This window comes from Oncorhynchus kisutch, linkage group LG27 (assembly GCF_002021735.2).
Source record: "Oncorhynchus kisutch isolate 150728-3 linkage group LG27, Okis_V2, whole genome shotgun sequence".
Classification (NCBI taxonomy): Eukaryota; Metazoa; Chordata; class Actinopteri; order Salmoniformes; family Salmonidae; genus Oncorhynchus; species Oncorhynchus kisutch.
This window is the reverse complement of record NC_034200.2, coordinates 20,716,223-20,744,210: the sequence shown is the minus strand read 5'-3', so window position 1 is coordinate 20,744,210 and position 27,988 is coordinate 20,716,223. Positions and strand designations below refer to the sequence as shown.

Here is a 27,988-nt window from a genome sequence, read left to right as displayed (position 1 = left end):
TCTGGTCGTCGTCACAAAACACCAAAGAAGAAGAGCAGTCGTTAACCGGATGTTACGTCAAATCCACAAACAACCCAAGGCTGCTGAAATTTCTCTGGAGCAAAGCAGCATTTTCTGGAATAACCCTAAGTGGAAAACGATTATAAATCAGCACTGGGAATTTATCCGTCTATAAAAGAAAACTGGGACGCTGAAGAGCAAGGTAATTTGACTTCGTCTTTTGTTTTACAAGTGACACATTACTTTGAGTTTGATTGCTGGGCATCACCATCACAAAAACATTAACGTTAGCTAGCAGTAGCTTGTTGGCCTGTTAGTTAGCATTACCTATCTAGTCATAATGGTCATTTTGACAGCAACGCGAGTTACAGCAACATTTAGATGTTGGCTAGAACACTCCGTATGGTCTTTCGCTTTGGTGTTATTAGTGTTGTGTTGCTAGCTAATGTTTCATGCTAAGAGGCACAGTCAGGACGGCGAACAAAACTGGGGGTGTATTCATTACGTCTTGCAACGGAAACAGTTTAAGAACCAAACGGAAACAGAGCAAGCGTAACGAAACGGAATTTGTCCAATAGAAATGCGTCTTCGTTGCAAAACGTTTTCTGTTGTAAAACGTTTTGCAACAGACGAAACGTTTTACAACTATTGGCGTAATGAATACACCCCTGGTTATGCTGTCGCGCTAACGTTATCATAATGAGCAGCACACACGCATTAGCTAGATATGGTGGAAAGAGAAATATGAGACTGTACCAAGTTCTATAACGTTACATTTATTTTGAAGTGTAAAAAATAGCTACATAACTAAACAGTTGCTAGCTAGCTGACACATACCTGGCTAGCAGGCGTAGCGCATCGCGTCATTTCCCACTACTAGTAAATCTTAGTACAGACCTGGAGTTTCATTATACGTACTATTGTAGCTTTTCCCCTGTGGTTGACTCGGGGGGGGGGGGGGGGGGGGGGGGGGGGGTGTTGTCAATCAAGCCTGTTTATTGTGAAGTTGTACCAGGGGTTAAACTCAACGCTGCGCCAGAATGTGACCTCTTTGGATGATAAAGCGTTGACCTTATGGCACCGTAACCCTCCAGCTGTCACTCAGACATACAAATTAGTTATTAGACAACTGCCAGGCCAGTCTTGGGTAGATAAAGTAATTGCCAGTCTCGGGTGGATAAAGTCATTGGAGTCTAAGATTAGCCCATTTTCAAGGTGCTTTGGTACTTCCATTGTTATCTTGGATATTTTGTTCCCTGAATCCCGGGGAAATGATTGGCCATTTGCACCGTAGTTTGTATAAGTTTAGCCACGTTTTTCTCAACTCCATGATGTACATCACATCCAGTAACGGTGCGTGGGTAAAATCACTGAGCAAGCTAAGCGAGTAAAAAAGCCATATTACAACCTATGTTGGGATAATTGCATTGTTTGCTTTATAACCCATTAGTTCATACACCACCATGATATACAATAAGGCAGTGACCACAAAAAGACAAGTCACACAGTGGTGGAATAAATTCAACAACGCATACGTTTGTTTCATCACAAAACCAGAGAGCAACATCTGTCCGGTGAAGTCCAAAAAGCAAATATTGCATACAAACAGTTATGTCACCTGCAGCATGGTCAAGCAAGTTAATGTTTTCAACAGTTTACTAAACAACTACTGGTTTAGAACCATGGAGTTACTGTAAGTCAGCACAAAGATAACAGGAGCACTGCCTCTGCTATTCCAGCACCATTTCAACTTAATCATTTAAACATCATCAAATCAACAAGACTATATAGGCTTTGTTTTCGGTTTAATAAGCTAACTTAGATACCAAAAACAATTGAGTCTAATCAATGATGCTAAATAGTGTGTGTGTGCAATTAAAACAAGAAATGTTGACTCGCCCTACTTGTAGACTAGTTGAATGCCAATGCCATCCTTCTCACTCATGTTGGCAAAACGGTCTATGACTCTGTCATACAGTACACTTTGTTGTCAAAGACTAGCTAGCTGAAATGCTTGCTAGCCTGACTTCCTTTCATGGGCTAGCTAGTTCGTTAATGTGAGACTCCTAGGCTACATATTGAACTTCAGTCGTCTCAGGCCAGTGGCACAGCATACTCATTTATGGATGGATTAGAATACATAGATACATGGGCTACACATACTGAGACAGAGGGGTGCTGTTTCCCTAGCTTGGATGATTTCTCCAGTGAGATTTAGCCTCTTGCAAATTGACAGAACATTTTGGAAACACAGAGAGATTAAAGATAATTCTGTTATAAATTTTAATGTATTTATTGGGGAAACCTGGCTTTCATTGGCATCCATGAATACACACCACTGATCACATCAATGGAGTTGAGTGGAGACAACTAGATCGAGTCGCTGTCAGTCATAACTTGTCAAAATAAACATCTTACACCCTTTCCATGTACCTCTGTTTTTCCACCCGAGCTGCGTGCTTTTCTTTGATTTCTGAAATTATTGCTTTTTACTAAAACATTTGTCATATGCAACCACTGACAGCGACTCAATCTAGTCGGAGGTATGCTCCTCCCACAGTCGTCACAACCCAACTCCACCGAGATGCATATATAGTGGATCTGAGAAACTCAACTAGTTTAAGATGTGCAGTCCTGCATCTTATACTTTACTGTTTTCTCTTTACACAGGTTGGAAAAAGTTCTACAAAACCATGGTGGAATATTATCACATTTTAGGTGTCCAAAGAAATGCATCTCAGGAAGACATTAAAAAAGCGTAAGTATCCTTGTCAAGTGCTGTATACAGTGCCTTCAGAAATGTTCACACCCCTTGACTTTTTCCACATTTTGTTGTATTACAGCCTGAATTTAAAATGGATTTCATTGAGATTTTGTATCACTGGTATACACACATTATCCCATAATGTTTAAGTGGTATTATGTTTTTATACATTTGTACAAATTAAATAAATGAAGAGCTAAAATGTCTTGAGTCAATAAGTATTCAACCGCTTTGTTATATTTTCAGAACTAAAAATGTAGTTCAGAACTAAAAATGTAGTTCAGAACTAAAAATGTAGTTCAGAACTAAAAATGTAGTTCAGAACTAAAAATGTAGTTCAGAACTAAAAATCTAGTTCAGAACTAAAAATCTAGTTCAGAACTAAAAATCTAGTTCAGAACTAAAAATGTGCTTAAGTCACAACACGTTGCACGAACTCACTCTGTGTGCAAAACAATGATCTGTAAGGTCCTTCAGTCGAGCAGTGAATTCCAAACACAGATTCAACCTCAAAGACCAGGGAGGTTTTCCAATGTCTTGCAAATGGCACCGATTAGTAATACAAAATAAAAAAATAAAAAAGCAGACATTGAATATCCCTTTGAGCATGGTGTAGTTATTAATTACACTTTGGATGGTGTTTCAATACACCCAGTCACTACAAAGATACAGATGTCCGACTCCTTTCTACCTCAGTTGCTGGAGAGGAAGGAAACCGCTCAGGGATTTCACCATGATGCCAATGGTGACATCAAAACTAATGGCTGTGATAGGAGAACTGAGGATGGATCAACAACATTAAAGTTATTCCACAATACTAACCTAAATGACAGAGTGAAAAGAAGGAAGCCTATACAGAATAAAAATATTCCAAAACATGCGTCCTGTTTGCAATAATGCACGAAAGTAATACTGCAAAAAATGTGGCAAAGAAATTAACTTTATGTCCTGAATACAAAGCATTATGTTTGGGGAAATTGGAAATCTATGGCAAGACTTAAATGGATGTCTAGCAATGATCAACAACCAAATTCAGAGCTTGAAGAATTGAAAATATATATATAATAATCTGCAAATATTGTACAATCCAGGTGTGCAAAGCTCTTAGTTATTGTGTGTAGATGGGTGAGAATTCATATTTTTTATTCAGGCTGTTACACAGTGACACGTGGAATACGCCAATGGGTGTATATATACTTGCTGAAGGCACTGTATGTATTCCAAAAGGTCAGGAAGGGTAAACTTTGATCTGAACTCATCATGAGGGGCTGCAGTGGTTTGCGGGTCTGTGTACCCACACATGCAGTCAGAGGGGGCCCCTAAGGGATATTTTGCCATGACTCATGGTATGTTAATATGATATCTGAGTGCGAGCAACAAAATCAATGGAGACCCACCGGTCCATAATTTGATCATGATTACTACAAGTTTAGCTTGATACATTAATCTAAATAATTTTAGCTGTCATGGGCTAATTGAGTTGCCTGGCTACACAAACTCCTTGTTCCGGAGTTCGCAATGAGTCTGGATCTGAGTGCCTCCCTGACAATTTCTAGAACTCAAACACATTCTAACCATTCTGGTTGGTCCCAGAAACCAGTGGGTTGGGCCAGAGCCAGAACACACTTGGGAGAAACGGCATTTTGAAAATACATCATTGGCGTTGAGACTGATTGGATAGAGATGATCGAATTGCTGATTACTTTTTTTTGTATCACACCCCTCATTTTGACCTCACAACAAACGACTTCAACAATGGCAGTCTGACTGAAGTACAGTTTGTAGTGAACATGAAGCAGTGGAAGAATTCAGTTTGTCGTCAGGTAACTAATTGAGTGACTGACATAAGAGAAACTGTTGCTGCACAACCACGTTTGGAAATTGCATTCTATTATTCTAACTGCTATTCTATTTTTATTTTTCATAAATGTTTTGGATTATTGATCCGCGGGCATACAAAAGGGTGCTGCCAGTTGCCCATCCCTGCAATAGACTGGCACTAGATGTAGATGGCTTTTTCTGATATTTTAAATGTGTGATCTATACTGGGATAATGACATTTTGTATGAAACAGGCCCCTTGAGTTGCTGTCTAATGTATTTCTAAACTTTCAGGTACAGAAAACTGGCACTAAAATGGCATCCAGATAAAAACCCAGAAAATAAGGAAGAGGCAGAGAAAAAGTTCAAGGAACTTTCTGAGGCCTATGAAGTTCTGTCAGATGGTAAGTCATACATTTTGAAAGGTGTTTGAAGTCGAGAGAACAGTATTTATGATACACTGAGGAAAAATATAAACGCAACATGTAAAGTGTTGGTTCCATGTTTCATGAGCTGAAATAAAATATCCCAGAAATGTTCCATACGCACAAACGTATATTTCTCTAATTTTGTGCACACATTTGTTTACCTTCCTGTTAGTCAGCATTTTTAATTTTCCAAGATAATTCATCTACCTGACAGGTGTGGCATATCAAGAAGCTGATTAAACAGCATGATCATTACAGAGGTGCACCTTGTGCCAGGGACAATAAAAGGCCACCCTAAAATGTGCAATTTTGTCATATAAAACAAGGCCACAAATGTCTCAAGTTTTGAGGGAGCGAGAAGTTGACATTCTGATTGCAGGAATGTCCGCCAGAGCTCTTGCCAGAAAATGTTATGTTAATTTCTCTACCATAATCTGTCTCCAACGTCGTTTTAGAGCATTTGGCAGTACATCTAACCAGCCTTTCAACCGAAGACCACATGTTACCAAGCCAGCGTCGTTTGGGCATGCGGTTTGGTGATGTCAATGTCATAAACAGAGTGCCACATGGTGGCGGTGGGGCTATGGTATGGGCAGGCATAAGCTACGGACAATGAACACTTGCATTTTGTCGATGGCAATTTGAATGCACAGAGATACCGTGATGAGATCCTGAGGCCCATTGTCGTGCCATTCCGCTGTCATCACCTCATGTTTCAGCATGATAATGCAGGGCCCCATGTCGCAAGGATCTGTACACAATTCCTGGAAGCTGAAAATGGCCCAGGTCTTCCATGGCCTGCATACTATGCGAAGGAGATGTTGCGATGCATGAGGCAAATGGTGGTCACACTAGCTAGACTGGTTTTATGATCCACGCTCAAACTTAAATAAATATTTTTAAAGGTACGCTATATATACAAAAGTCTGTGGACACCCCTTCAAATTAGTGGATTTTGCTATTTCCGCCACACACGTTACTGACGGGTGTTGAGGGCACTGCCATGCAATCTCCATAGACAAACATTGGCAGTAGAATGGCCTTACTGAAGAACTCAGTGACTTTCAATGTGGTGCCATCATATGATGCCACCTTTCCAACACGTCAGTTTGTCAAATTTCTGCACTGCTAGAGCTGCCCCAGTATACTGTAAGTGCTCTTATTGTGAAGTGGAAACGTCTAGGAGCAACAACGGTTCAGCCATGTTGAGGTCGACCACACAAACTCACATAACAGGACTGCCGTGTGCTGAAGCGCGTAGCGTCTAAAAATGGTCTGTCCTCTGTTGCAACACTCACTACCCAGTTCCAAACTGCTTCTGGAAGCAACTTCAGCACAAGAACTGCTCGTTGGGTTCTTCATGAAATGGGTTTCCATGGCTGAGCAGCCACACACAAACTTAAGATCACCATGCACAATGCCAAGCGTTGGCTGGAGTGGTGTAAAGCTCGCCTCCGTTGGACTCTGGAGCAGTGGAAATGCGTTCTCTGTAGTGATGAATCACGCTTCTCCATCTGGCAGTCTGACGGACAAATCTGGGTTTTGGCGAATGCCAGGAGAACGCTACCTGCCCCAATGCATAATGCCAACTGTAAAGTTTTGTAGAGGAGGAGTAATGGTCGGGGGCTGTTTCATGGTTTGGGCTAGGCCCCTTAGTTCCAGTGAAGGGAAATCTTAACGCAACAGCATACAATGACATTCTAGACAATTCTGTGCTTCCAACTTTGTGGCAACCGTTTGGGGATGGCCCTTTCCTTTTTCAGAGAGGTCCATACAGAAATGGTTTGTCAAGATTGTGTCGAAAAACTTTTCATGCCCTGCACAGGGCTCTGACCTCATGTCCACATACTCTTGGTAATGTAGTGTATCTGTGACCAACAGATGCATATCTGTATTCCCATTAATGTCAAATCCATAGATTAGGGCCTAATGAACTTATTTCAATTGACTGATTTCCTTTTGAACCCTAACTCTGTAAAATCTTTGACATTTTTTTAACTTTTGTTCGATATTTATGAATACTGGACTGATATCGGCATCCGTGACATGTAAGGTCCATCTAACCAAAATATATATTTTTTCTTGTCAAGGAAACGGTTTGTTCACATATCATAGCAGCGCCCACAACAGTAATGCTATTGTTGAACTATGTGTTAATGCAATGTGAGTAGTTGAGGTTGAAAAAGATTGCATTTGATTCCTTTTGAAATTCCCCCTAATAATCCAATAAGAGATGTACGCTGATCTGCAGGTACTGACCCAGAATGATTTCCACCTGAACACTTGGCAAGCATAGTGTTTTTCACTTGTTATCATGCTGTTTGAGTCATTTCACTTTGTTTTGATGGGAGTTGACTTTTGTTTTATTTTCTGTTGTAGCCAACAAGAGGAACATGTATGATCGCTATGGTAAAGAAGGTCTAACAGCAAACAACGGCGGAGGTGGTGAGTCCTTTCTTTATTAGGCTCTTGGCGGATATCTCAAATGTATGCATTTATTTTGTGGAAGTGTTAATTTTGTAAATCTGTAATAAACAATCATAACACTTATCATTATTTCCACTAACCATATTTAACCTTTGTTTTCATTTAGGTGGACATTACCACAATGGTGATCACTTCAACGAAGGGTTCACGTTCCGCAATCCAGAAGACGTCTTCAGGGAGTTCTTTGGGGGTCGAGATCCTTTTGCTGATTTCTTTGGTGAGCATTTTTGAGTATTGTTTTTTGAGTATTGGTAAGACATTGTGAAAATATATGTATTGTTGTCAGAGCGAGCTGCAGACGGAAGTGAGGGACAATCAGTAGGAAATAGGCGAGCAAAGAGAATGAAGGACAGAGATGAAAGAGGGAGCCAGTCGTCCTTTATGAGGACCATGTTGGGTTGGTTACTATAGACTTAGAAGGCTTATTCTAGCAACTGATAATATTAATCATTTAGTTCAGAGCATCTACTAAATTGGAGTTTTACGGTTAGTAAATTGCATTACATTCACTTTCAATTATTAGATCTATATATATATTAATACAAATCATTTGGTGGTTACTTATTTATGTCCTGCTTACAGTGCCTTCAGAAATTATTCACACCCTTTGACTGTTTCCACCACATTTTGTTGTGTTACAGCCTAAATTTAAAATGGATTAAATTGGGATGTTGTGTCACTGGCCTACACACAATACCCCATAATGTCAAAGTGGAATTATGTTTTTAGAATATTTTACAAATTAATGAAAAATTAAAAGCTGAAATGTCTGGAGTCCATATGTATTCAACCCCTTTGTTATGGCAAGTCTAAATAAGTTCAGCAGTAGACATGTGCTTAACAAGTTGCATGGACTCAAACTGTGCAAAACTAATGTTTAACATGTTTGAACGACTATCTTCAAAATTCAAAAGGCACTCGCACATCTATCTTTTTTGCAGGTGCATGGTAACAGTTGAATAAAATAAGAAACCTGCTCACTGCTCTTGATAGGGGCATAATTCATGTTCACCTTTACAACACAATATTCAGTATATCACAGAAGTGAGTACAACCCTCACATTTCTGTAAATATTTGAGTATATCTTTTCATGTGACAACACTGAAGAAATGACACTTTGCTACGATGTAAAGTAGTAAGTGTACAGCTTGTATAACCGTGTAAATTTGCTGTCCCCTCAAAATAACTCAACACACAGCCATTAATGTCTAAATCGCTGGCAACAAAAGTGAGTACACCCCTAAGTGAAAATGTCCAAATTGGGCCCAATTAGCCATTTTCCCTCCCCGGTGTCATGTGACTCGTTAGTGTTACAAGGTCTCAGGTGTGAATGGGGAGCCGGTGTGTTAAATTTGGTGTCATCGCTCTCACACTCCCTCATACTGGCTGGTCACTGGAAGTTCAACATGGCACCTTATGGCAAAGAACTCTCTGAGGATCTGAAAAAAAGAATTGTTGCTCTACATAAAGATGACCTGGGCTATAAGAAGATTGCCAAGACCCTGAAACTGAGCTGCAGCACAGTGACCAAGACCATACAGTGGTTTAACTGGACAGGTTCCACTCAGAACAGGCCTCGCCATGGTCGACCAACGAAGTTGAGTGCACGTGCTCAGCGTCATATCCAGAGGTTGTCTTTGAGAATAGATGTATGAGTGCTGCCAGCATTGCTGCAGAGGTTGAAGGGGTGGGGGGTCAGCCTATCAGTGCTCAGACCATATGCCGTACACTGCATCAAATTGGTCTGCATGGCTGTCGTCCCAGAAGGAAGCCTCTTCTAAAGATGATGCACAAGAAAGCCCGCAAACAGTTTGCTGAAGACAAGCAGACTAAGGACATGGATTACTGGAACCATGTCCTGTGGTCTGATGAGACCAAGAAAAACTTATTTGGTTCAGATGGTGTCAAGCGTGTGTGGCGGCAACCAGGTGAGGAGTACAAAGACAAGTGTGTCTTGCCTACAGTCAAGCATGGTGGTGGGAGTATCATGGTCTGGGGCTGCATAAGTGCTGCCGGCACTGGGGAGCTACAGTTCATTGAGGGAACTATGAATGCCAACATGTACTGTGACATACTGAAGCAGTGCATGATCCCCTCCCTTCGGAGACTGGGCCGCAGGGCAGTATTCCAACATGATAACGACCCCAAACACACCTCCAAGACGACCACTGCCTTGCTAAAGAAGCTGAGGGTGAAGGTGATGGACTGGCCAAGCATGTCTCCAGACCTAAACCCTATTGAGCATCTGTGGGGCATCCTCAAACAGAAGGTGGAGGAGTGCAAGGTCTCTAACATCCACCAGCTCTGTGACGTCGTCATGGAGGAGTGGAAGATGACTCCAGTGGCAACCTGTGAAGCTCTGGTGAACTCCATGCCCAAGAGGATTAAGGCAGTGCTGGAAAATGATGGTGGCCACACAAAATATTGACACTTTGGGCCCAATTTGGACATTTTCACTTAGGGGTGTACTCACTTTTGTTGCCAGCGGTTTAGACATTAATGGCTGTGTGTTGAGTTATTTTGAGGGGACAGCAAATTTACACGGTTATACAAGCTGTACACTTACTACTTTACATTGTAGCAAAGTGTAATTTCTTCAGTGTTGTCACATGAAAAGATATACTCAAATATTTACAAAAATGTGAGGGTTGTACTCACTTCTGTGATATACTGTACATAGGCATTTCATCATTAAGACCTTCAGGAAATAATGTCTGGAGGGTGAAAATCTGTCATTCTTCTGCTTGGAGTATTATTTATACCACCTCTGTCTGATATCTTAGCTTTCTCTGTCACAAAATCTAAAGGTAGAAATGTCTTGTTTTGGGTCATTAAAATGTACTGCGACTGGATAATCCCTGTCGTTTCTCCTAATTTAACTTTTATGTTCACAAAGTCTCTGTGAGGGCGAGAAGTTTTACCTACGTAGCACAGCCCACGTGGACATTTAATAATGTAGTTAACATGGGTGTTGGAGCACGTAATAATGTAATTTATTTGGCACAGTTTTCCTGTATGTGGGTGGCAGAAATATTCACACTTCATCATATTGTTGCACTATGCACAACCTCTGCATTTATAGCTACCATTCGGAAGAGGGCATAAAAGAGACTGGCTGATTTTTTTGTTGTTGTGGCTGGCTGTTGGCATGAACCAATTTATCGTGTAAATTGCGACCTCCTATATACAGTAAGTGGTGGATACTTAAATTCAGCTGGCAAAGCTGGGTCTGATGATAAAACATGCCAGTGACTACCTTCCAATGCCTCGCAAAGAAGGGCACCTATTTGTAGATGGGTAAAAAAAATAAAAGCAGACATTGAACATCCCTTTGAGTGAAGTCATTAATTACACTTTGGATGGTGTATCAATACACCCAGTCACTGCATAGATACAAGCGTCCTTCTTAACTCAGTTGCTGGAGAGAAGTCCAATAGTGACTTTAAAACAGAGTTTAATGTCTGTGATAGGAGAACTGAGGATGGATCAGCAGCATTGTAGTTACTTCACAATACTAACCTAAATGACAGAGTGAAAGTAAGGAAGCCTGTACAGAATAAATATATTCATCAACAGACATCCTGTTTGCAATAAGTCACTAAAGTAAACCTGTAAAGAAATTAACTTATGTTTGGGGTAAATACAACACGTCACTAAATACCATTCTTCATATTTCCAAGCATGGTGGTGGTTACATCATCTTATGGGTGTGCTTGTTATCGGCAAGGACAAGGGAGTTTTTTGGGGATAAAAAGAAACCAAATAGAGCTAAGCACGTGTAAAGTCCTAGAGGAAAACCTGGTTCAGTCTGCTTACCAACTGACACTAGGACACAAATTCACCTTTAAGCAGGACAATAACTTTAAACACAAGGCAAAATATACACTGGAGTTGCTTACCAAGAAGACAGTGAATGTTCCCAAGTGGCAGAGATAAAAATATTGTGCAATTCAGGTGTGCAAAGCTCTTAGATTTCTCCAGAAAGACTTGCTGCCAAAGGGGATTCTAACATGTATTGACTAAGGGGTGTGAATACTTGTATAAATCAGATATTTCTATATTTCATTTTCAATACATTCTAAAAACATGTTTTAATTTTGTCATTATCGGGTATTGTGTATAAAATATCATTTTAATCCATTTTGAGTTCCGGCTGTAACGCAACAAAATGTAGAATAAGTCAAGGGGTATGAATACATTCTGAAGGCACTGTACATTTGTCCTGAAATGCAAATGTGTTTTTTTGCATATCCCAACTCCCCCTTGGACACCCCCAGAAATTTGTTTCAGGGTCCACCATTAGCAACGTCAACCCTGGTGCAATTAGGGTTAAGTGCCTTGGGCACATCGGCACTTTTTCACCTTGTTAGCTCAATTATTCGAACTAGCGACCTACCTGCTGACCTATAGCTGACAGTTTGCAGTCTATTTCTCATTGTTTATAGCTTGAGTTGTCATCTGGAAACTGAAGTCTTTCTTCTCTTCTCGGTTTTTCTTTTCTTCTCATGCAGGAGGGGATCCGTTTGGGGATGAGTTTTTTGGTGGAGGGCGGAGGCACCACAGGGGGGTGAGCAGGACTCGGACGGGGGGTCCCTTCTTCGGGGGATTCGGAGGCTTCCCACCCTTTGGTGCAGGTTTTACAGCATTTGAACCAGGTCAGGAAACACTGGTCCCTCTTTAAAAAATGTATTCCAAAGAAACAAACCTTTAAATTATGTTATTACATGTAACTAATTACCAGTTCACACTGTATTTTCTTGGGAAATACCAGGTCCTGTCTGTACTGTCAAACTGTGTAGGGGTGAGTCGGGTATGTCTAGCCTTTTTTTTTGTTTTTTCATTCGGTATCACTACATCAAGAGAAATATTGTATTATTTCTAACAAAGATATCTACATATATTTCAGGACGTTTTTTTAACATTTTATTTAACTAGGCAAGTCAGTTAAGACAAACCCAACCGAGGAAGGCATTTATATATATTTTCACCCACTAATCACACGAATGTCTTCAAAATACTGTGCATATTATGTATAAAACTGACAATTTTTTATGGAGTATATCGATTAGCCATTGGCTCAACTTGGCCCTGGCCAAATGGAACAATTTACCCCAAAGTGACTATTCTGACTATATTAACCCACACAGCTACAAGGATGCACTTTCATGCTGATTTGTAAAACAATCTTAAAATGATCTACTTTGGTGTCGATAAAAACATCATGAAACCTATAACACACTACATTTATTTGACTTTTGAGAATCTTCTTATTGGACCTAACTTGCTTACCACTTTTTTTCATGTGGTTTCTTCCTTCAGACTCCATGATGACCTTTTCCTAAATATTTTGTGACATGATTCATTTTTCTGTATGATTTCCTAGAAATAAAGGGGCTTCACTAATTATTTGGCACAACTTACCCCTCTCTCCCCTACAGCTATCAATCCATAGCATTTAGATATGTTTGTTATGGATCCATGAGTGAATGCCATTTCTCTGTTCTCTGACAGGCTTTACCTCTTTTGGTCACATGGGTCAGATGGGTCACATGGGTCAGATGGGTCACATGGGTCAGATGGGCCACATGGGCCACATGGGTCATCTGGGAGGAGGCGGCGGCCACGGCGGCTTCACTGCTTTCTCCACCTCCTTTGGCGGTGGGGGTGGAGGTGGGGGTGGAGGTGGTGGGATGGGCAACTTCCGCTCTGTGTCAACCTCCACCAAATTCATCAACGGCAGGAAAATCACAACAAAAAGGTACTTTAGATTAGTAGTAGCTCTCTCACAGTGAAGTTGATATTTTTTTGTCTTTAATTGTGATGGTTTCAAGGGGGAATAGAACAGTAGATGGCTAGTTGCAATTAGGCTAGATAGCATCTGATGATAGTGTGTCCTTTACCATTGCTTCTTTAAGAAGTGCATTGATTTAGAAAAGGAACACTAAAATGTATCTTAAATTCCCCCATACTTTAGAATTGTGGAGAATGGACAGGAACGAGTAGAGGTGGAAGAAGACGGACAGTTAAGATCACTAACCATCAATGGTAAGGAACAACTACTGCGACTGGATAACAAGTAATCTCCTGGAACATTACCAGCACAAACTTGAGCTTAAAAAAACAATGTTATACCATTGTTTGGATGTATGTACTTTTGGTTTTTCCCTTGTTAGCATTTGTAGGTCAAGGTGTCCATTAGGAAAATAAAATGTTCTATGCATTTTGTTAATGTATTTATGAATTGGAGCTGTCAACAATTTGGCTTAGGATGGTGTGTTTTTACTTGCGTTTGGGTAAGTTAGGACCAGACAACTTTTGTTTGTACTGTCTTTCTGTATGCACTTCTTCGCTCTATTGCAGTCTCCATGGGCTTATTGCCTTTGATAGTGTTTTGGACAAGGAACGCATTGTGCATTTAGATAAAGCATGACTTGGCTTTTTCGTCTGGACATTAATGAGTGTTGAACTGGAAAACTTAACCCTTGCTTTAAAACCCTGTTTACGACCTAATTGCTTGTCTAACCTTTGTTAGTAAAACATTTTTTGTAAAATGCGTGTAGAAAGTGTTAATATGCTATTTTATTTGTTCTAATACGAGTGTATTTTTAATTTTTTTTGTTCATTTCAGCATGTATGCCAATAAATGTTCCTCAATCTTAATGTTATTATTGCATAACCATGCACAAATTAATGATTCATTATATAAATTACATATGAATATACAACAAATTTTGTGTACTTTGTAAAACAATTTAAAATCAATAAATATGAATTTCATCCTTTTTGGGGATGGGACGAACAGTCTTGGGTGGCGTGGTGTGCGGTTTCTTTTAACAGAACAAGCAATTCATCGTCATGAGTTGCTAAATGCTACTTTAATTACAGAGGATAGGTCACTCTGTGTGAGTGCATGCTACTGTACTAACTGCATGGACGTGCTTTCTGTCTTCTAGATATCTTTCTACGTGTGTTCTCTTTTAGTCTTTTGCTTGAAATGGCTTAGTCATTTACTTATCTTTGTGGTGTGAAGGCATAATCAGTGGGGGATATTATTGCCATGTGCATAATATCAATGGGTCAGCTGAGTCCATAATAAAGTGGCATGAGAGCTACTAGGACCATAATCAATTTATTGTAGTTTGGGTAAAGGCAACTTGACAAAGTTCCATGCATTTATTGTTTTGCCTCATTCACATGTATCTCTGAGATTATCAACTCTCCATTTTTACATTTCAGGCCAGGGCCAGCCCTAGGTTTTTGGGGGCCCAAACGAGATTTGGTTTAGGTGCCCCCCCCCCCCCCACACACCTTGCAGCTAAAAACATTTTCTTGGTCCCCCTGACGGCGGAGAGAATTATTATTAGTTATATTTCTATGTACATTTACTGCAATTCTACACATTTTGCTACAGGTACAGAGACAATGTTGCAGTTTTAAAGATAATTTTCAACAAATTTTTAAGAAAATTTCCTGAAATTCTACACATTTTGCCATGACTTATGCCATATTCATATATCTTGAGTAAGAGTGACTAACAAAATCAATTAGGGCTGCCTGGAGGTCAGGGCCCCTGGGCACATGTCCTGGGTGTGCCTGGTCAGTAATTCGGCAATGATTACTACAAGGTGTAGATAGCTGGTTAGACTTATTTTTTTTAAGCTGACATCTTAATTGAGTGACTGACATTACAATACAAGAGAAAAACTGCTGATACATTACCACATTTTGAAATTACACCTTGTATTTTAACTCTTAACAGTAAGTTCCTAAAAACAAACTCTTATGCCCAGTGCCGGCACTGGGGATTATTATTTACAGGGAAATATTTAGCGTTGTTGAGGATAAAAAAAAGATGTAATATAGAACAACAGACTGATCTCTTTCTCTTACACACACGATACAGCATGTATCTCTCTCCTGTGTTTCCATGCCCCAAAATAATGCAGCTTATTGACTAAGCCGCCACTTTCACGACAATACGGCCTGTTCAAGATTTTGCAGCATTTTACAACGTCTCTGCCATGTCCCTTTTTATGCATTTTTCAATTAACTGTCCAGTTAACATTATCCATCGATGGTTGCACCTGTTTAGGTTAATTTATTTCCATGTCTGTCCTGATCCATGCATGGAAATCCATTGAAGGGTTTCCTATTGAAGACTGTATGTACTGTAGGAGGTAACTGGTACTTACAACACCCCCATTCCTCTCTCCAGGGACAAAGCCTAATGCCGCAGTCCAACAGGAGGAGTGCAGACAAACTGTTACTGCACACTCCTCTAGTGCACACGCCTCCCGGTCCCCTGTTTCCCGTCCTCCTCATCATGTAAAGACTTCCTCCCAGACTTCCTCCCACAGTCCCAATCCAGACAGAGAGGAGGGAAGGAGCCCTGCTTCAGGTTAGAACACATTTTAATACATGACCCCCAAACATTACCATAATAGTACAGTGGGCTATTGTTTTACTTACAAGATTCATTGATTGGAGAACATGTGTAGGCATTCAATTCTCAAAGTGTAATAATGTGTTATCAATAGTTTTCATACTGTAGTTCTGGGCCTGTGTTCACAAAGCCTTTTGCCTTTTAAATCATGATGAATAAGACATGGAGAGACCTGATCCTAGATCAGCACATCTACTCTGAGACGCTTTGTGAATACGGGTCCTGTATGTCCTTTAAAACAAATAAAAATGTATTTCTCTCCAGGACACAGTGAAAACAAGAGGAAGAAACCCATGCCCGAGCCCACAGAGGATGCCAAAAAGAGAAAAACATAATGGATTCAGTATACACATCAGATCCTTGTCCTTCTAGTCAGCTACGTGAACAACATGTCATTAATACACCCTTAACAAGTAATATTGTTTAAAGGACACTTAAATATGGGGTGCTAAAAGCTCTTTATCAAGCATGCACACATACTATAAATGTATAATCCTGACTACTTTTCTAGTATATATACTATCTTATGACCATTCGAAAATACCAAGAGCAAACATCCCCATGTGGTTATATTTGACCAAATGATTCAGAAAACCATGCAAATTACAATTGAAATGATTTTAAATCGTGACACTTGTGTTTCCTTACATACTGTAATGTGCATTAGTAAAGGAACACTATGTCAATTAGTTTAACTGCAATATTGGATGGGTGATGTGCAGGGGTGAAAATATGATACGTTTTAAGGGTGGTGGTAGTTGCAGGGGGGGTGGTTATGTGTATTAATAATAGTCCAAATCAAGGAGGATGCACCAAGTCTTATTTTGTTAACAATGGTGATACCATACCCCGACATTCCTTCTTAATCCAACCCATGGTTTTGTGTACAGTGCATTTAGTAGGAAACAGCCCATGATAATATATGTTGCTGTTACTTCCTGGCTGCCAGTGCCCTCAGCAGAGGGTTCCATTTGCTCTGACAGGGGAGGGGCTTGTCCCTGTAGCCCTGGAACAGCTGAGGACCGTCGTGCTCTTCTGCCTCTGAACTGATCTCCATCTTCTGAACGATCAGCTTCAGAAGGTTGTGCTGCTTCTCAATAATATTAGACATTTCCTTCAACCTGGAGAATGAATAGATGATCTATTTGAATAGTCTCAAAAGGAGTGTAGAATGGAAGCACTTAAAAAGACATTTGCAGAATGCACTAAATACTCATACATCTTTTAATACTGATAAACTAAATGCAGATAAACATTTGAATGTTAATACTTGTAGTGTATTGCTCTGCGGTTGTATTTACATAAGGTCAAACCAACAACTGGTGTGAACTAAGTACTTACCTGTACTTCTGTTTACTGATTTCCTGTTCCATAGGTGTAGGTGGATGAGAGGTGAGGTTGAGAGTGGTTCTCTCATGCGCCATACCCAGCATTGCAAATAACATTTCTCTCTGTTAAAGGAGATTCAAACTATTCATGACTATGTTGTTTACCAAGCGCCTCACATACCAAATACTAACAGTGTCCTATGATGGGCTTGGGCAACCTCCACGTCTCTCCATGAATATTTCCATGTGGAATATTAGTTGATTAAACAATCCTTTAAACGAAGTGATTCAAAAATGTTATAGATCATCAATTTATAAACTAAAGAAAGTCCTTTGAGAAGATCTCAAAATATTTGTTATGTTCTTTAGTTTGAAAGCCCTTCAATTTTATACAAACATTCAAATGACGGTTAGCAACATATTCTTGAAAAAAATGATCAGAAGGGACATACCTTTCCGTCACAGGCTCTGTTAGGGTACTCAGTGAGTGAGATCTGATCAACCCTCTTCATTAACCAGTATGGCATTTTCTCTTCCAGACTAGTGTGAAGCTCAATCTGTTGAATAATGATTTATAATATACAGTCCCGTGAAAAAGTATTTGCCCCCTTTCTGATTTTCTCAATTTTTGTGGCAGGACTTGAAACGAGCAGTTCATGCTTGAAAACCCACAAATGTCACTGAGTTAAAGCAGTTCTGCATTCAAGAGTGGGTCAAAATTCCTCCACAGCGATGTGAGAGACTGATCAACAACTCCAGGAAGCATTTGGTTGTAGTCATTGCAGCTAAAGGTGGCACAACCAAGTATTGAGTGTAAGGGGGCAATTACTTTTTCACACAGTGGAATTTGGTGTTGCATAACTTTGTTAATTAAATAAATAAAATAAGTGTACTTTTTTGTTGTTGCTATTTGTAAACTCAGCTTCCCTTTGTCTAATATTAGGTTTTGGTTGAAGATCGGATAATATTCAGTTTTAAAAAATAGAGAAAATAGAGAAAATCAGAAAGGTGGCAAATATTTTTTCACGCACTGTATGTCTTATTTTAAGACCCTGCCAGTCAATCACTAGTAGAGATTTTGAAAATGCTTTATGAGTTTGAAAAAGCACAACAAAGAAGACAAAACACACCTGCATTCCAATTTGCTTCAGCTCAGCATTCGCCTGTACCTCTGCTATGTCACCAACAGCCAAACCAATCTGTCACACAATATGTAGTTGTAATGAAGCATCAGTAGTTTATAAAGGGAGTATAGGTAAATGGCTTCATGTAGCATTTTAGGACTTACCATTAGGTTAATGAGGAGAATGGGCACAGCAAAGGTGAACATAACAAAAATGCAGTAGGTCAAATATGGGAACGGCAGAATCCCTCCCAGAAATGGCTTCAGGACATTTTCTTGGTAGTTGAGTTCTCCAGCCATCATGACAAATGTTTGCATGATTACTAGCGGTATGCTAGCTCTATTTTCAAAAAGTTTCTGGGAACAACAATGTAGGAACAAGTAATTGTAGGTATGCATTATACAAATACAGGTACAAGTTATCTGCCATTTTAAACAGATTTTCACAGACATTGTTTTTCACAGACACAATACAATGTTCAATCATCACATTTGTATATCTATATGGTCCTGTAAACATACATGATCTAGCATCAGGGCATAGAACGCCAAGGCAAATGCCAGCAGCAGGAAGAAGAAGAGTACAATGATGCTTATAAGAGTTTTTGCAATCTCTAAAAACATCACCACGTAGATCCCAACACGTTCAAACCTGTGGACCAAGAGTAAATGTATTTGTTCAAATTGCTTTTGTTGATCAATACATTTATTTCATCAATTTATATAAATGTTACTTCAAAGATGGGTCTCAGTAAACCTACACTATTTTATGGCAAAAATAACTTTCAGTGTCCATACCGTTGGAAATAGAGCAGAAAGTTTATCCAGGATAGAAGAACTGCCACTACCCCAGCCTCCCAATGCCATGTGTCCTTCAGGTCCATCAGTAAAGGGATCACAAACAACAGAGAACTGATGGCAGCACCCCAGTCCAATGCATTGGTCACTTCATAGAAGTACTTTGAACCCTTGAATAGAAACAAATTACATCAACTTATTTTTCAATATTGTAGCAAATTCCAGGGGATAGCACTGACTGGGACTCGAATCCTGCTGCAGAAACTGTCAACCCAACACCTTAGCCATTAAGCAAAGAGATACAAACCCCTTGACAAGGTCGCCAGGTGTTGGGTTAACGTTACAATATATTTGACATGTTGATTCGCACTACCAGATAAATCACATATCATGGCTTAGGGCTACAGTATTTAGAACAGCTTTAGATGTCTATGATTACCTGCTGAACTATCTGCACAAGCTCCTTGCCAACTGCATACAGACTCATGGCAAGAATCAGGAACATGCATGTGGTGATTATGTAGCATTGCTGTCAAGATGAAGAAGTTATTATTGAACTGGTGTGTGAGACACATACACTTAAAAAATACGTCTAATGTCTAGTGGATGTAATCAGATCTTAAACTGCACCTCGTCAAGGGATGTGGTCACCATGCTGACTGATGGTGATGGTGACGGTGACGTGGTATTGGTGACATTGGTGTTGAGGACAGGCTTCAGTGTATGAATGATGTGTGTCAGAGGCCCCAGACCAAGTGAGTAGATGGCCAGATTTAGCAGGTGCACTTTCATACCATAGGCATTCCTAAACAGATCAAATAAACTATATGGTGAGTATTCGCAGGTGACTATGCATGAACATATATTTTGTACAGTGGGGAGAACAAGTATTTGATACACTGCCGATTTTGCAGTTTTTTCTACTTACAAAGCATGTATAGGTCTGTAATTGTTATCATAGGTACACTTCAACTGTGAGAGACGGAATCTAAAAATCCAGAAAATCACATTGTATGATTTTTAAGTAATTTATTTGCATTTTATTGCATGACATAAGTATTTGATCACCTACCAACCAGTAAGAATTCCGACTCTCACAGACCTGTTAGTTTTTCTTTAAGAAGCCCTCCTGTTCTCCACTCATTACCTGTATTAACTGCACCTGTTTGAACTCGTTACCTGTATAAAAGACTCCTGTCCACACTCAATCAAACAGACTCCAACCTCTCCACAATGGCAAAGACCAGAGAGCTGTGTAAGGACATCAGGGATAAAATTGTAAACCTGCACAAGGCTGGGATGGGCTACAGGACAATATGCAAGCAGCTTGGTGAGAAGGCAACAACTGTTGGTGCAATTATTAGAAAATGGAAGAAGTACAAGATGACGGTCAATCACCCTCGGTCTGGGGCTCCATGCAAGATCTCACCTCGTGGGGCATCAATGATCATGAGGAAGGTGAGGGATCAGCCCAGAACTACACGGCAGGACGTGGTCAATGACCTGAAGAGAGCTGGGACCACAGTCTCAAAGAACCATTAGTAACACACCATGCCGTCATGGATTAAAATCCTGCAGCGCACGCAAGGTCCCCCTGCTCAAGCCAGCGCATGTCCAGGCCCGTCTGAAGTTTGCCAATGACCATCTGGATGATCCAGAGGAGGAATGGGAGAAGGTCATGTGGTCTGATGAGACAAAAATAGAGTTTTTTGGTCTAAACTCCACTTGCCGTGTTTGGAGGAAGAAGAAGGATGAGTACAACCCCAAGAACACCATGCCAACCGTGAAGCATGGAGGTGGAAACATCATTCTTTGGGGATGCTTTTCTGCAAAGGGGACAGGACGACTGCACCGTACTGAGGGGAGGATGGATGGGGCCATGTATTGTGAGATCTTGGCCAACAACCTCCTTCCCTCAGTAAGAGCATTGAAGATGGGTCGTAGCTGGGTCTTCCAGCATGACAACAACTCGAAACACACAGCCAGTGAAACTAAGGAGTGGCTCCATAAGAAGCATCTCAAGGTCCTGGAGTGGCCTAGCCAGTCTCCAGACCTGAACCCAATAGAAAATCTTTGGAGGGAGCTGAAAGTCCGTATTGCCCAGCGGCAGCCCCGAAACCTGAAGGATCTGGAGAAGGTCTGTATGGAGGAGTGGGCCAAAATCCCTGCTGCAGTGTGTGTAAACCTGGTCAAGAACTACAGGAAACGTATTATCTCTGTAATTGGAAACAAAGGTTTCTGTACCAAATATTAAGTTCTGCTTTTCTGATGTATCAAATACTTATGTCATGCAATAAAATTCAAATTAATTACTTAAAAATCATACAATGTGATTTTCTGGATTTTTGTTTTAGATTCCGTCTCTCACAGTTGAAGTGTACCTATGATAAAAATTACAGACCTCTACATGCTTTGTAAGTAGGAAAACCTGCAAAATCGGCAATGTATCAAATACTTGTTCTCCCCACTGTATATGACCTACTATATTCAGTAGCATGGCATACACAACTTTTCATTTGATGGTGCCAATATTTACAGTGTTGGAGACAGTAGTATGATGCTAACGTTCGTACACTATATACAGGTATATGCAGTCTAGAATTGTCACTCACCATTTCATTTCCAGATACTTCTTGCAGACAGGATGGGTCAAAAGCTCTATGCGGTTAAATTTCACCATGTACTAGTAAAAACAATACACACGCTTTGACAACACATCAGATAATTATGTTTTCCTTTCATTTATCCAGCAATGTTGTGTTGTGGGAATGACAAATACACCTATGACCTGTTCCTGATACTGTACCGTTTTGTTTTAAAACGTTAGTTGGGGTAACTTCATTGCACTTAACTCTGGAGCAAAATACCACGTTTGAAAACTGTGAAGTTCAGTCTACAGTATTACAGTGGATACTCACGTTCAGAGCAGTGAGAGGCTGGAAGTCAAAGCTTTTGTCTGCTTTTGCAAGCTTAATGACATGCATGGGAGCTTGTAGCCATCTGAAAGTGTACTCGATCTGTTGTATAAAAAAAAAAGTATATTACAACACATACCCTAACTGGAACTTTTTTTAGAATTTGATTTAGCAATAATGATTCTGAGTTTTAAATAAGTCATATCAGATATAGAATAGAGAGAACAGACTTACAGAGTAGTTGGTACTATTTATGTCATCATCTGACTCCTTTACACAAGTGTCCAAAAGATGCTGTGGAGAAACACTGCACTGTTGCAACATTGACTGGGAAATGGGAGAGATTTGTATCCATTTCCTTTATGATAGTTTCCTTCATGCATAGTTTGTTGGATACAACTAACCTTGAATGACTCTGGCAGGAACTCTATCATGTCCATGACAACGCATCGCTTAGTTGACTTCACTTCGAACAATAGCATAGCCTCAGCACATCTGAAACAAGCAGGTTATATTGTACATGTCAACATGACATTGTCATGCAATTCAACTCAATACCAATCGTCAAACACATCACTGTACTGTCAAAGCATCACAACAGCACATACTGTAAGTAGTTACGAGAATAAGTATCCATTGTATTTTACAATATTGGACCAACCTCTTATTGTGGATGACAGCGATGGCTGCGTCTTTCCTGCCGTTGAGAACAGCTTCGTGGAGGAAGGAGGCATCACTCTTGTTGAGCGTTATCTGGGCCCCTCTGTCCAGGAGCAGTGTCACTGCAGCCACATGGCCCTCTCTGGCAGCCAGATGTAACGCTGTGTTCTGCACCAACAGTAAAACATAGCACTTTGAAATCAGAACAGAGGATTGTATGTACCTGCAACTATAATATTTAGATGAACTTTTTTTAGAAAGAAGAATGATATCTGTATAAGTGGAATACTTCCTCTGTATTTCAACATAGACATCTTACAACCCTTAAGCAAAATAAAAAGGGAAAAGACAAGGATGAGCACACCTCAGGGTAAGGTAATGTAGAAAATGAGAGAAACCAAACCCTGTCTTCATCTGTTTTGTCCAGCAGTTTGATATTTGATGCCAGGAGTATGATAATGGTCTGGCTGTATCCCTCTGCTGCAGCGTGATGTAGACATGTCCAACCTTTATAATCACTGCAATGGCATACAGTAAACATTCATTACTACTGCAGCTGATTCAAAATGGGAAAAGTAGTAAAAAGATAAAGACCCTGGTTTTCACTCAACAGACCGTAGTGTAATTGAGGTTGGGGACCTCTACAGGTGCTGATGAGGGTAATAATGGTGTGTGTGTGTAGCAGGTCTGAAGTACTGTACCTGTGGAACAGCGCTCCTTTCCGCAGCAGCAGGTCCACCACTATAACATGGCCGCCACGGGACGCCAGGTGGAGGGGAGTCATACCCCTCTCATCTCCCTCATTCAGCAGTCTGGTGTTGGTCATGCTCTCCAGGAGTCTGTGGCAGGTGTTTATCCTCCCATACCTGGAATAGAAACGATTGCTCATGAAGATGTTATCAAAGACAAATATTCTATAATATATGCACATCCATTCTCGGACTTATACATTCATGATATGTACCCATTGATTCTTGAAGAATATAACTTATGAGCTTAGCTCAACTGTCGTACCCCATCAGAATGCAAAATATAAGCGTGTTTTACTCCAATGTTTGTAAACAAAGAAAATGTAAACAAACACTATATAGCCCCAAAACATGGTTAAAACTATAATGTTGATATCATAGATGGTCAAGCCTTGCATCCATTCCTCTGTCTATGAATTTGAGAGCGATTACATTTCTCCAGCCCAATCCCTCAGCTTTTTACCAAACCAGGGAAGGGGAGGCTGCTTTGTTATCGTTTCTACTGCTGATTGCTGCTTTAAAGGTAAGTCAACTGGTCAGTCATGTAATAAAGGTTTAGAGGGTTGAGTTTATTCAGAAGTAACTCACTCGGCTGCGAAATGCAGTGCAGATTTCTTCTGCTTTGACTTCTGGTCCAGTGAGACGTTCAGTCTGAGCATGTTCTTCACTGACTCTGGAATGCCCAGTCTGCAGGCATAGTGCATGGGAGTACAACCCTCATTGTCCTCTGCATCCAGGAGCTCTCTCACACTGCTGCACTGTGTAGGAACAGATGATATGAGAACTTTGTCACCTCAGGAAATTAACAAACCAAGTGTAAACTGTCCTCTAGATCGAACAATGATTTGCAAATAGTGATGGTTTGATTCTACATGTTACTAGAAAATACATGGTCTCAATATTTTACCTTCAATACAATGCCTAACAGTGTTGCGTTTGTTTCAACTTCTCTACACTAGGTGGCAGTAATGCACTACATCTTCCTACAAGATCCCCACAAGAATAGAAAAATATGAGCTCATCTTTGCAATATTGAGAACTTATGACTATGCCTTAAAAATGAACATGGACCTTGTGGTCATTTTGGAGGCTTCATCATTGTTATTAAAAGTTCTGTCAGGTCGATGAATGGTAGAATATTACCTTTAAGAATTCTGGAGGAAGGTTTGTCAGACCTTTAGGCTGCAAGATGGCAAGGTGAAGGAAATTGCAGCCATGTTTGTCTTTTATTTTCAAATTAGCACCTAAAATAGGAGATCATGAACATGGTTATAACAAACCATACAATAGGGTAAACTAAATGTGGGAGACATACCGTACGCCTTTCTTTGAGATACTTACCATGTGTAAGAAGAAGGCTCACTGTTTTCCATGCGCTACAACTTGTTGCCAAAAGCAGTGGAGTATGACCCTTACAGTCAATGGCATTAATGTCTCCGCCCTGTCAAATAAGAAATATGAATAGGATAAGATTATGAAACACCGGAAATATAAATTCTGTTCTCTTTCAGGTGCTTCTTTTCATGTTCTGTTTACCTTTGAAATGAGGTATTCAGCCAATTCAACATGGTCAAATATTGTTGTCCTGTTGGTGAAACACATGATAAAAAATTAAGAAAGTGGGATATCATTTTTACCCCAAAACATTGTCCAATGAAAATACAAACGGTGTACACTACAGTATTTTACTTATGCAGTGGAGTTTGGCAAGTGCCATCTGTGAGATTGATGACATCACAGACTCTATCATGTGCTGATAGCATGAGTTTGACGGCCTCGGTTGCTCCCTGGGTGCAGGCAAAGTGGAGGGCTGTGGATTTGTCACACTGTAAAGCGAAGCACAAAGACATGACAGAGAATTTGTTCTTAATTGACTCGCCTAGTTCAATAAAGGTTAAATAAAAAATAAATAGATTACAATCAATCAGACCAATTTGAAATGATGTCAGGATATGACAGATTACAGATTAGATTTAGTGGTCATCTTCCAATGTCTCGTGGGAGTAACATGAACTGATAATGTACTAATTATGGGTGGATGATTATGGATGCATAATAACCTATTGTTACTTACCGTACCACATTGTATGAATCTCAGTTCTAAGAACCTTTCAAATGAATGCCTGTGATATTTACATTGTTTTCTATTGGAAGAAAATTATCATTAAGGTTTCTAATTGGTATTTTTTATTACTCAGAAGCCTTCTAAATATATGTGCTTTTGTCTATGGTTCTGAGGAAGAACCAAAGTTATTTTTGTGTTAGATTTTGAAATCCAGACACATGAGTATACGGTATATGATATTTGTAGGTACAGTTTGAATGATTATTTACATGTCAAAAGCTTCTTAACTTTATCATCACCAGTCAAAATACCTGTTGTTGGTCCATTTTAGCTCCCTGTTCTATGCAGAGTTTGATCACCTCCAGGTTGCCTCCACGGACGGCCAGATGAAGAGGAGTACTGAATGATTTGTCCACATAGTTGATGTGCGATTCAATTGAGTAACCTACTTCCTCACCTTCAGCAGAGAAAATGAGTGAGTAAGAATTATCTGATGAATATTGTTTGAATACCAAAATATAAAACAATATGTACAGTAGGAGGGACATTGGGGCTCGGAGACATATGTTTCTTATTTACCTTTCTGAAGAACCATCTGCATTGATTTCTTGGCCCCTGCAAAGGCTGCTGCGTGAATGGGATAATGCCCCAGCTTGTTCTGTTGACATAGTCTGGCACCATATTTAAACTGAGAACAGCAGGTGAAATTAGTGCAGTTTAGTTGCAGTTACATTACAAAAAACGAATATAGGACACCAATAATGAACAATTAATCACACACGTCTCCTTGTTCAAACATGCAAGAACAAACCATTTGAAAATTATACAGTGGCCATATATTCAATATTCACACACAAGTAGATGGAGAGCTTCATGGTTATCAATACAGCAGGCCAACATTACAGGTGTGTTCCCCAGGTCTCCCTCCAGGTTGGCATCCGTGTTGCTGTGAGACAGCAATAGCTGTGGAAAAACACAATTACATATAATATAGTATCATATACATTAGACTTTTCTTCTTACATGTTAGTCATTTAACAGACACTCTTATCCAGAGCGACTTACAGGAGCAATTAGGGTTAAGTGCCTTGCTCAAGGGTACAATGACATATTTTTCACCTAGTCGGCCCTGGGATTCGAACCAGCGACCTTTCTGTTACTGGCACAACGCTCTAAAAACTAGGCTAACTGCCACCCCTAATGTCATATAATATATGTTATTAGACTGAATAAATAATAGCATCCTACATAGAGGTGAGCTAGCTAGAAGTTTAGAAGTATAATAGAGATGTATTAAAGAATAGAGGTGTGCTATAATTGTGGTGTACTAGAGTAGAGGTGAATGGGGGATCAGGTAGGGGACGGACCTCGATGAGAGTGTTGTGTCCGAGGCTGACAGCCATGTGTAGGGGAGACATGAGGCGGCGGTTGAGGATGTTCGGGTTGGCTCCCAGGTCCAGAAGGCAAGCACAGCTCTCTCTCTGTGTCCTCTGCACAGCCCAGTGTAATGACGTGTTGCCCTCCTCATCACTGGCACTCAGTTCTTCACCAAGGTCACAGATAAGAGATTTTTTTCTTCTTCAATACATCAATAATATACAATTGATAAAACTAAAAAAGTCCAGATTTGCGGGATAATGTGGGGACAATAAGGAAGATATTCCCAATGACCCGTGGTACCACTGCATAAATAAAATAAATAAATTAAATAGTTTCAAGTTTTATTAATATAATAATTATATTAACATAAATACATAAGTAAATATGTAAGTCTTACCATCTGGACCAGTCAACTGCACAATGAGCTTTATGGTGGTAATGTGCCCGTGTGAGGAGGCATAGTGCAGAGGGCTGGCATTGGCATGGTCACGGACACCCAGGTGGGATGAGTGCTTTTCCAACTCTGCCGAGTCACCTTGAAGAGCCCACTGTGGCAACATCAGCACAGAACAGTACTCTATTACGATATGGTCTACACTACCACATCTACAAACTGAATTCTTAGTCAGATTATTCATTATTCATAACTTTGAATCTGCTCTAAACCCAGAATAAAATATATGTTTAATCAAAAATGAATAAATAAATATTTCTATATATTTTTAAATGATAGCCTTCATATTCTATTAAAAAAGATATGGTATAAAATGTACATCGTTTTTTACTTACCTCAAATATTTTGTCAGAAATCTGTGTAGCATCATCTCCGTACATCACAGACTGATAGGTCTTGTCCTGCATCAGGCCTGTCTTTAAGGGGCTTGTCAAGCTTTTCTATTCATGTCCACATTTCCACAAGGACTTCGACATTACATGTGGTTTGGCTTGTGACAGAATGCATAGAATAATAGTATGTTCTGCAATGGGTAAGAGCAGAGAATTTCAATTTCAACATACATATTAATAT

General features: G+C 40.0%; 2 protein-coding genes across 3 annotated transcripts; one reads left to right on the top strand and one right to left on the bottom strand.

Moving 5' to 3' along the window:
- On the top strand, positions 1–17,210 carry LOC109871790 (dnaJ homolog subfamily B member 6). Of its 2 annotated transcripts, XM_020462791.2 has the most exons (10): positions 19–202; positions 2,671–2,758; positions 4,879–4,988; positions 7,392–7,457; positions 7,606–7,716; positions 12,012–12,155; positions 13,012–13,258; positions 13,475–13,545; positions 15,716–15,898; positions 16,208–17,210. In XM_020462791.2, exons 2-10 carry the CDS (start codon positions 2,694–2,696, stop codon positions 16,276–16,278), a joined length of 1,068 nt encoding a protein of 355 aa, XP_020318380.1. In that variant the 5' UTR covers positions 19–202; positions 2,671–2,693; the 3' UTR covers positions 16,279–17,210. The 2 variants fall into 2 exon arrangements, with proteins under 2 accessions (XP_020318381.1, XP_020318380.1); XM_020462792.2 differs by lacking the exons at positions 15,716–15,898; positions 16,208–17,210 and having other exon boundaries at positions 1–202; positions 13,475–14,304.
- On the bottom strand, positions 16,328–27,929 carry LOC109871541 (transient receptor potential cation channel subfamily A member 1-like). The gene is made up of 27 exons (XM_031806910.1): positions 27,751–27,929; positions 27,359–27,509; positions 26,949–27,124; positions 26,437–26,544; positions 26,161–26,269; positions 25,893–26,038; positions 25,206–25,342; positions 25,053–25,101; positions 24,858–24,957; positions 24,660–24,760; positions 24,105–24,274; positions 23,469–23,633; positions 23,171–23,285; positions 22,769–22,935; positions 22,512–22,602; positions 22,342–22,401; positions 22,111–22,209; positions 21,805–21,875; positions 19,823–19,997; positions 19,632–19,721; positions 19,193–19,362; positions 18,917–19,046; positions 18,560–18,751; positions 18,402–18,470; positions 17,724–17,828; positions 17,285–17,394; positions 16,328–17,064 (listed from the first exon to the last, which is right to left on the bottom strand). The coding sequence occupies exons 1-27, from the start codon at positions 27,820–27,822 to the stop codon at positions 16,875–16,877; spliced, it is 3,318 nt and encodes a 1,105-aa protein (XP_031662770.1). The 5' UTR covers positions 27,823–27,929; the 3' UTR covers positions 16,328–16,874.
- Positions 27,930–27,988: the final 59 nt, after the last annotated feature.

What these genes read in the sequence shown, in the direction of transcription:
- LOC109871790 (XM_020462791.2), top strand. Translation starts at nt 2,694, where the DNA reads ATGGTGGAATATTATCACATTTTAGGTGTCCAAAGAAATGCATCTCAG. An exon ending in TCCTTTTGCTGATTTCTTTG is followed by an intron (nt 7,717 to 12,011) that starts GTGAGCATTTTT and finishes CTTCTCATGCAG; the next exon opens with GAGGGGATCCGTTTGGGGAT. An exon ending in TTTTACAGCATTTGAACCAG is followed by an intron (nt 12,156 to 13,011) that starts GTCAGGAAACAC and finishes GTTCTCTGACAG; the next exon opens with GCTTTACCTCTTTTGGTCAC.
- LOC109871541 (XM_031806910.1), bottom strand. Translation starts at nt 27,822, where the DNA reads ATGCAGGACAAGACCTATCAGTCTGTGATGTACGGAGATGATGCTACA. An exon ending in GCAGTTGACTGGTCCAGATG is followed by an intron (nt 27,125 to 27,358) that starts GTAAGACTTACA and finishes ACCTTGGTGAAG; the next exon opens with AACTGAGTGCCAGTGATGAG. An exon ending in ACAGAGCCTGTGACGGAAAG is followed by an intron (nt 17,395 to 17,723) that starts GTATGTCCCTTC and finishes CTCCTTTAACAG; the next exon opens with AGAGAAATGTTATTTGCAAT.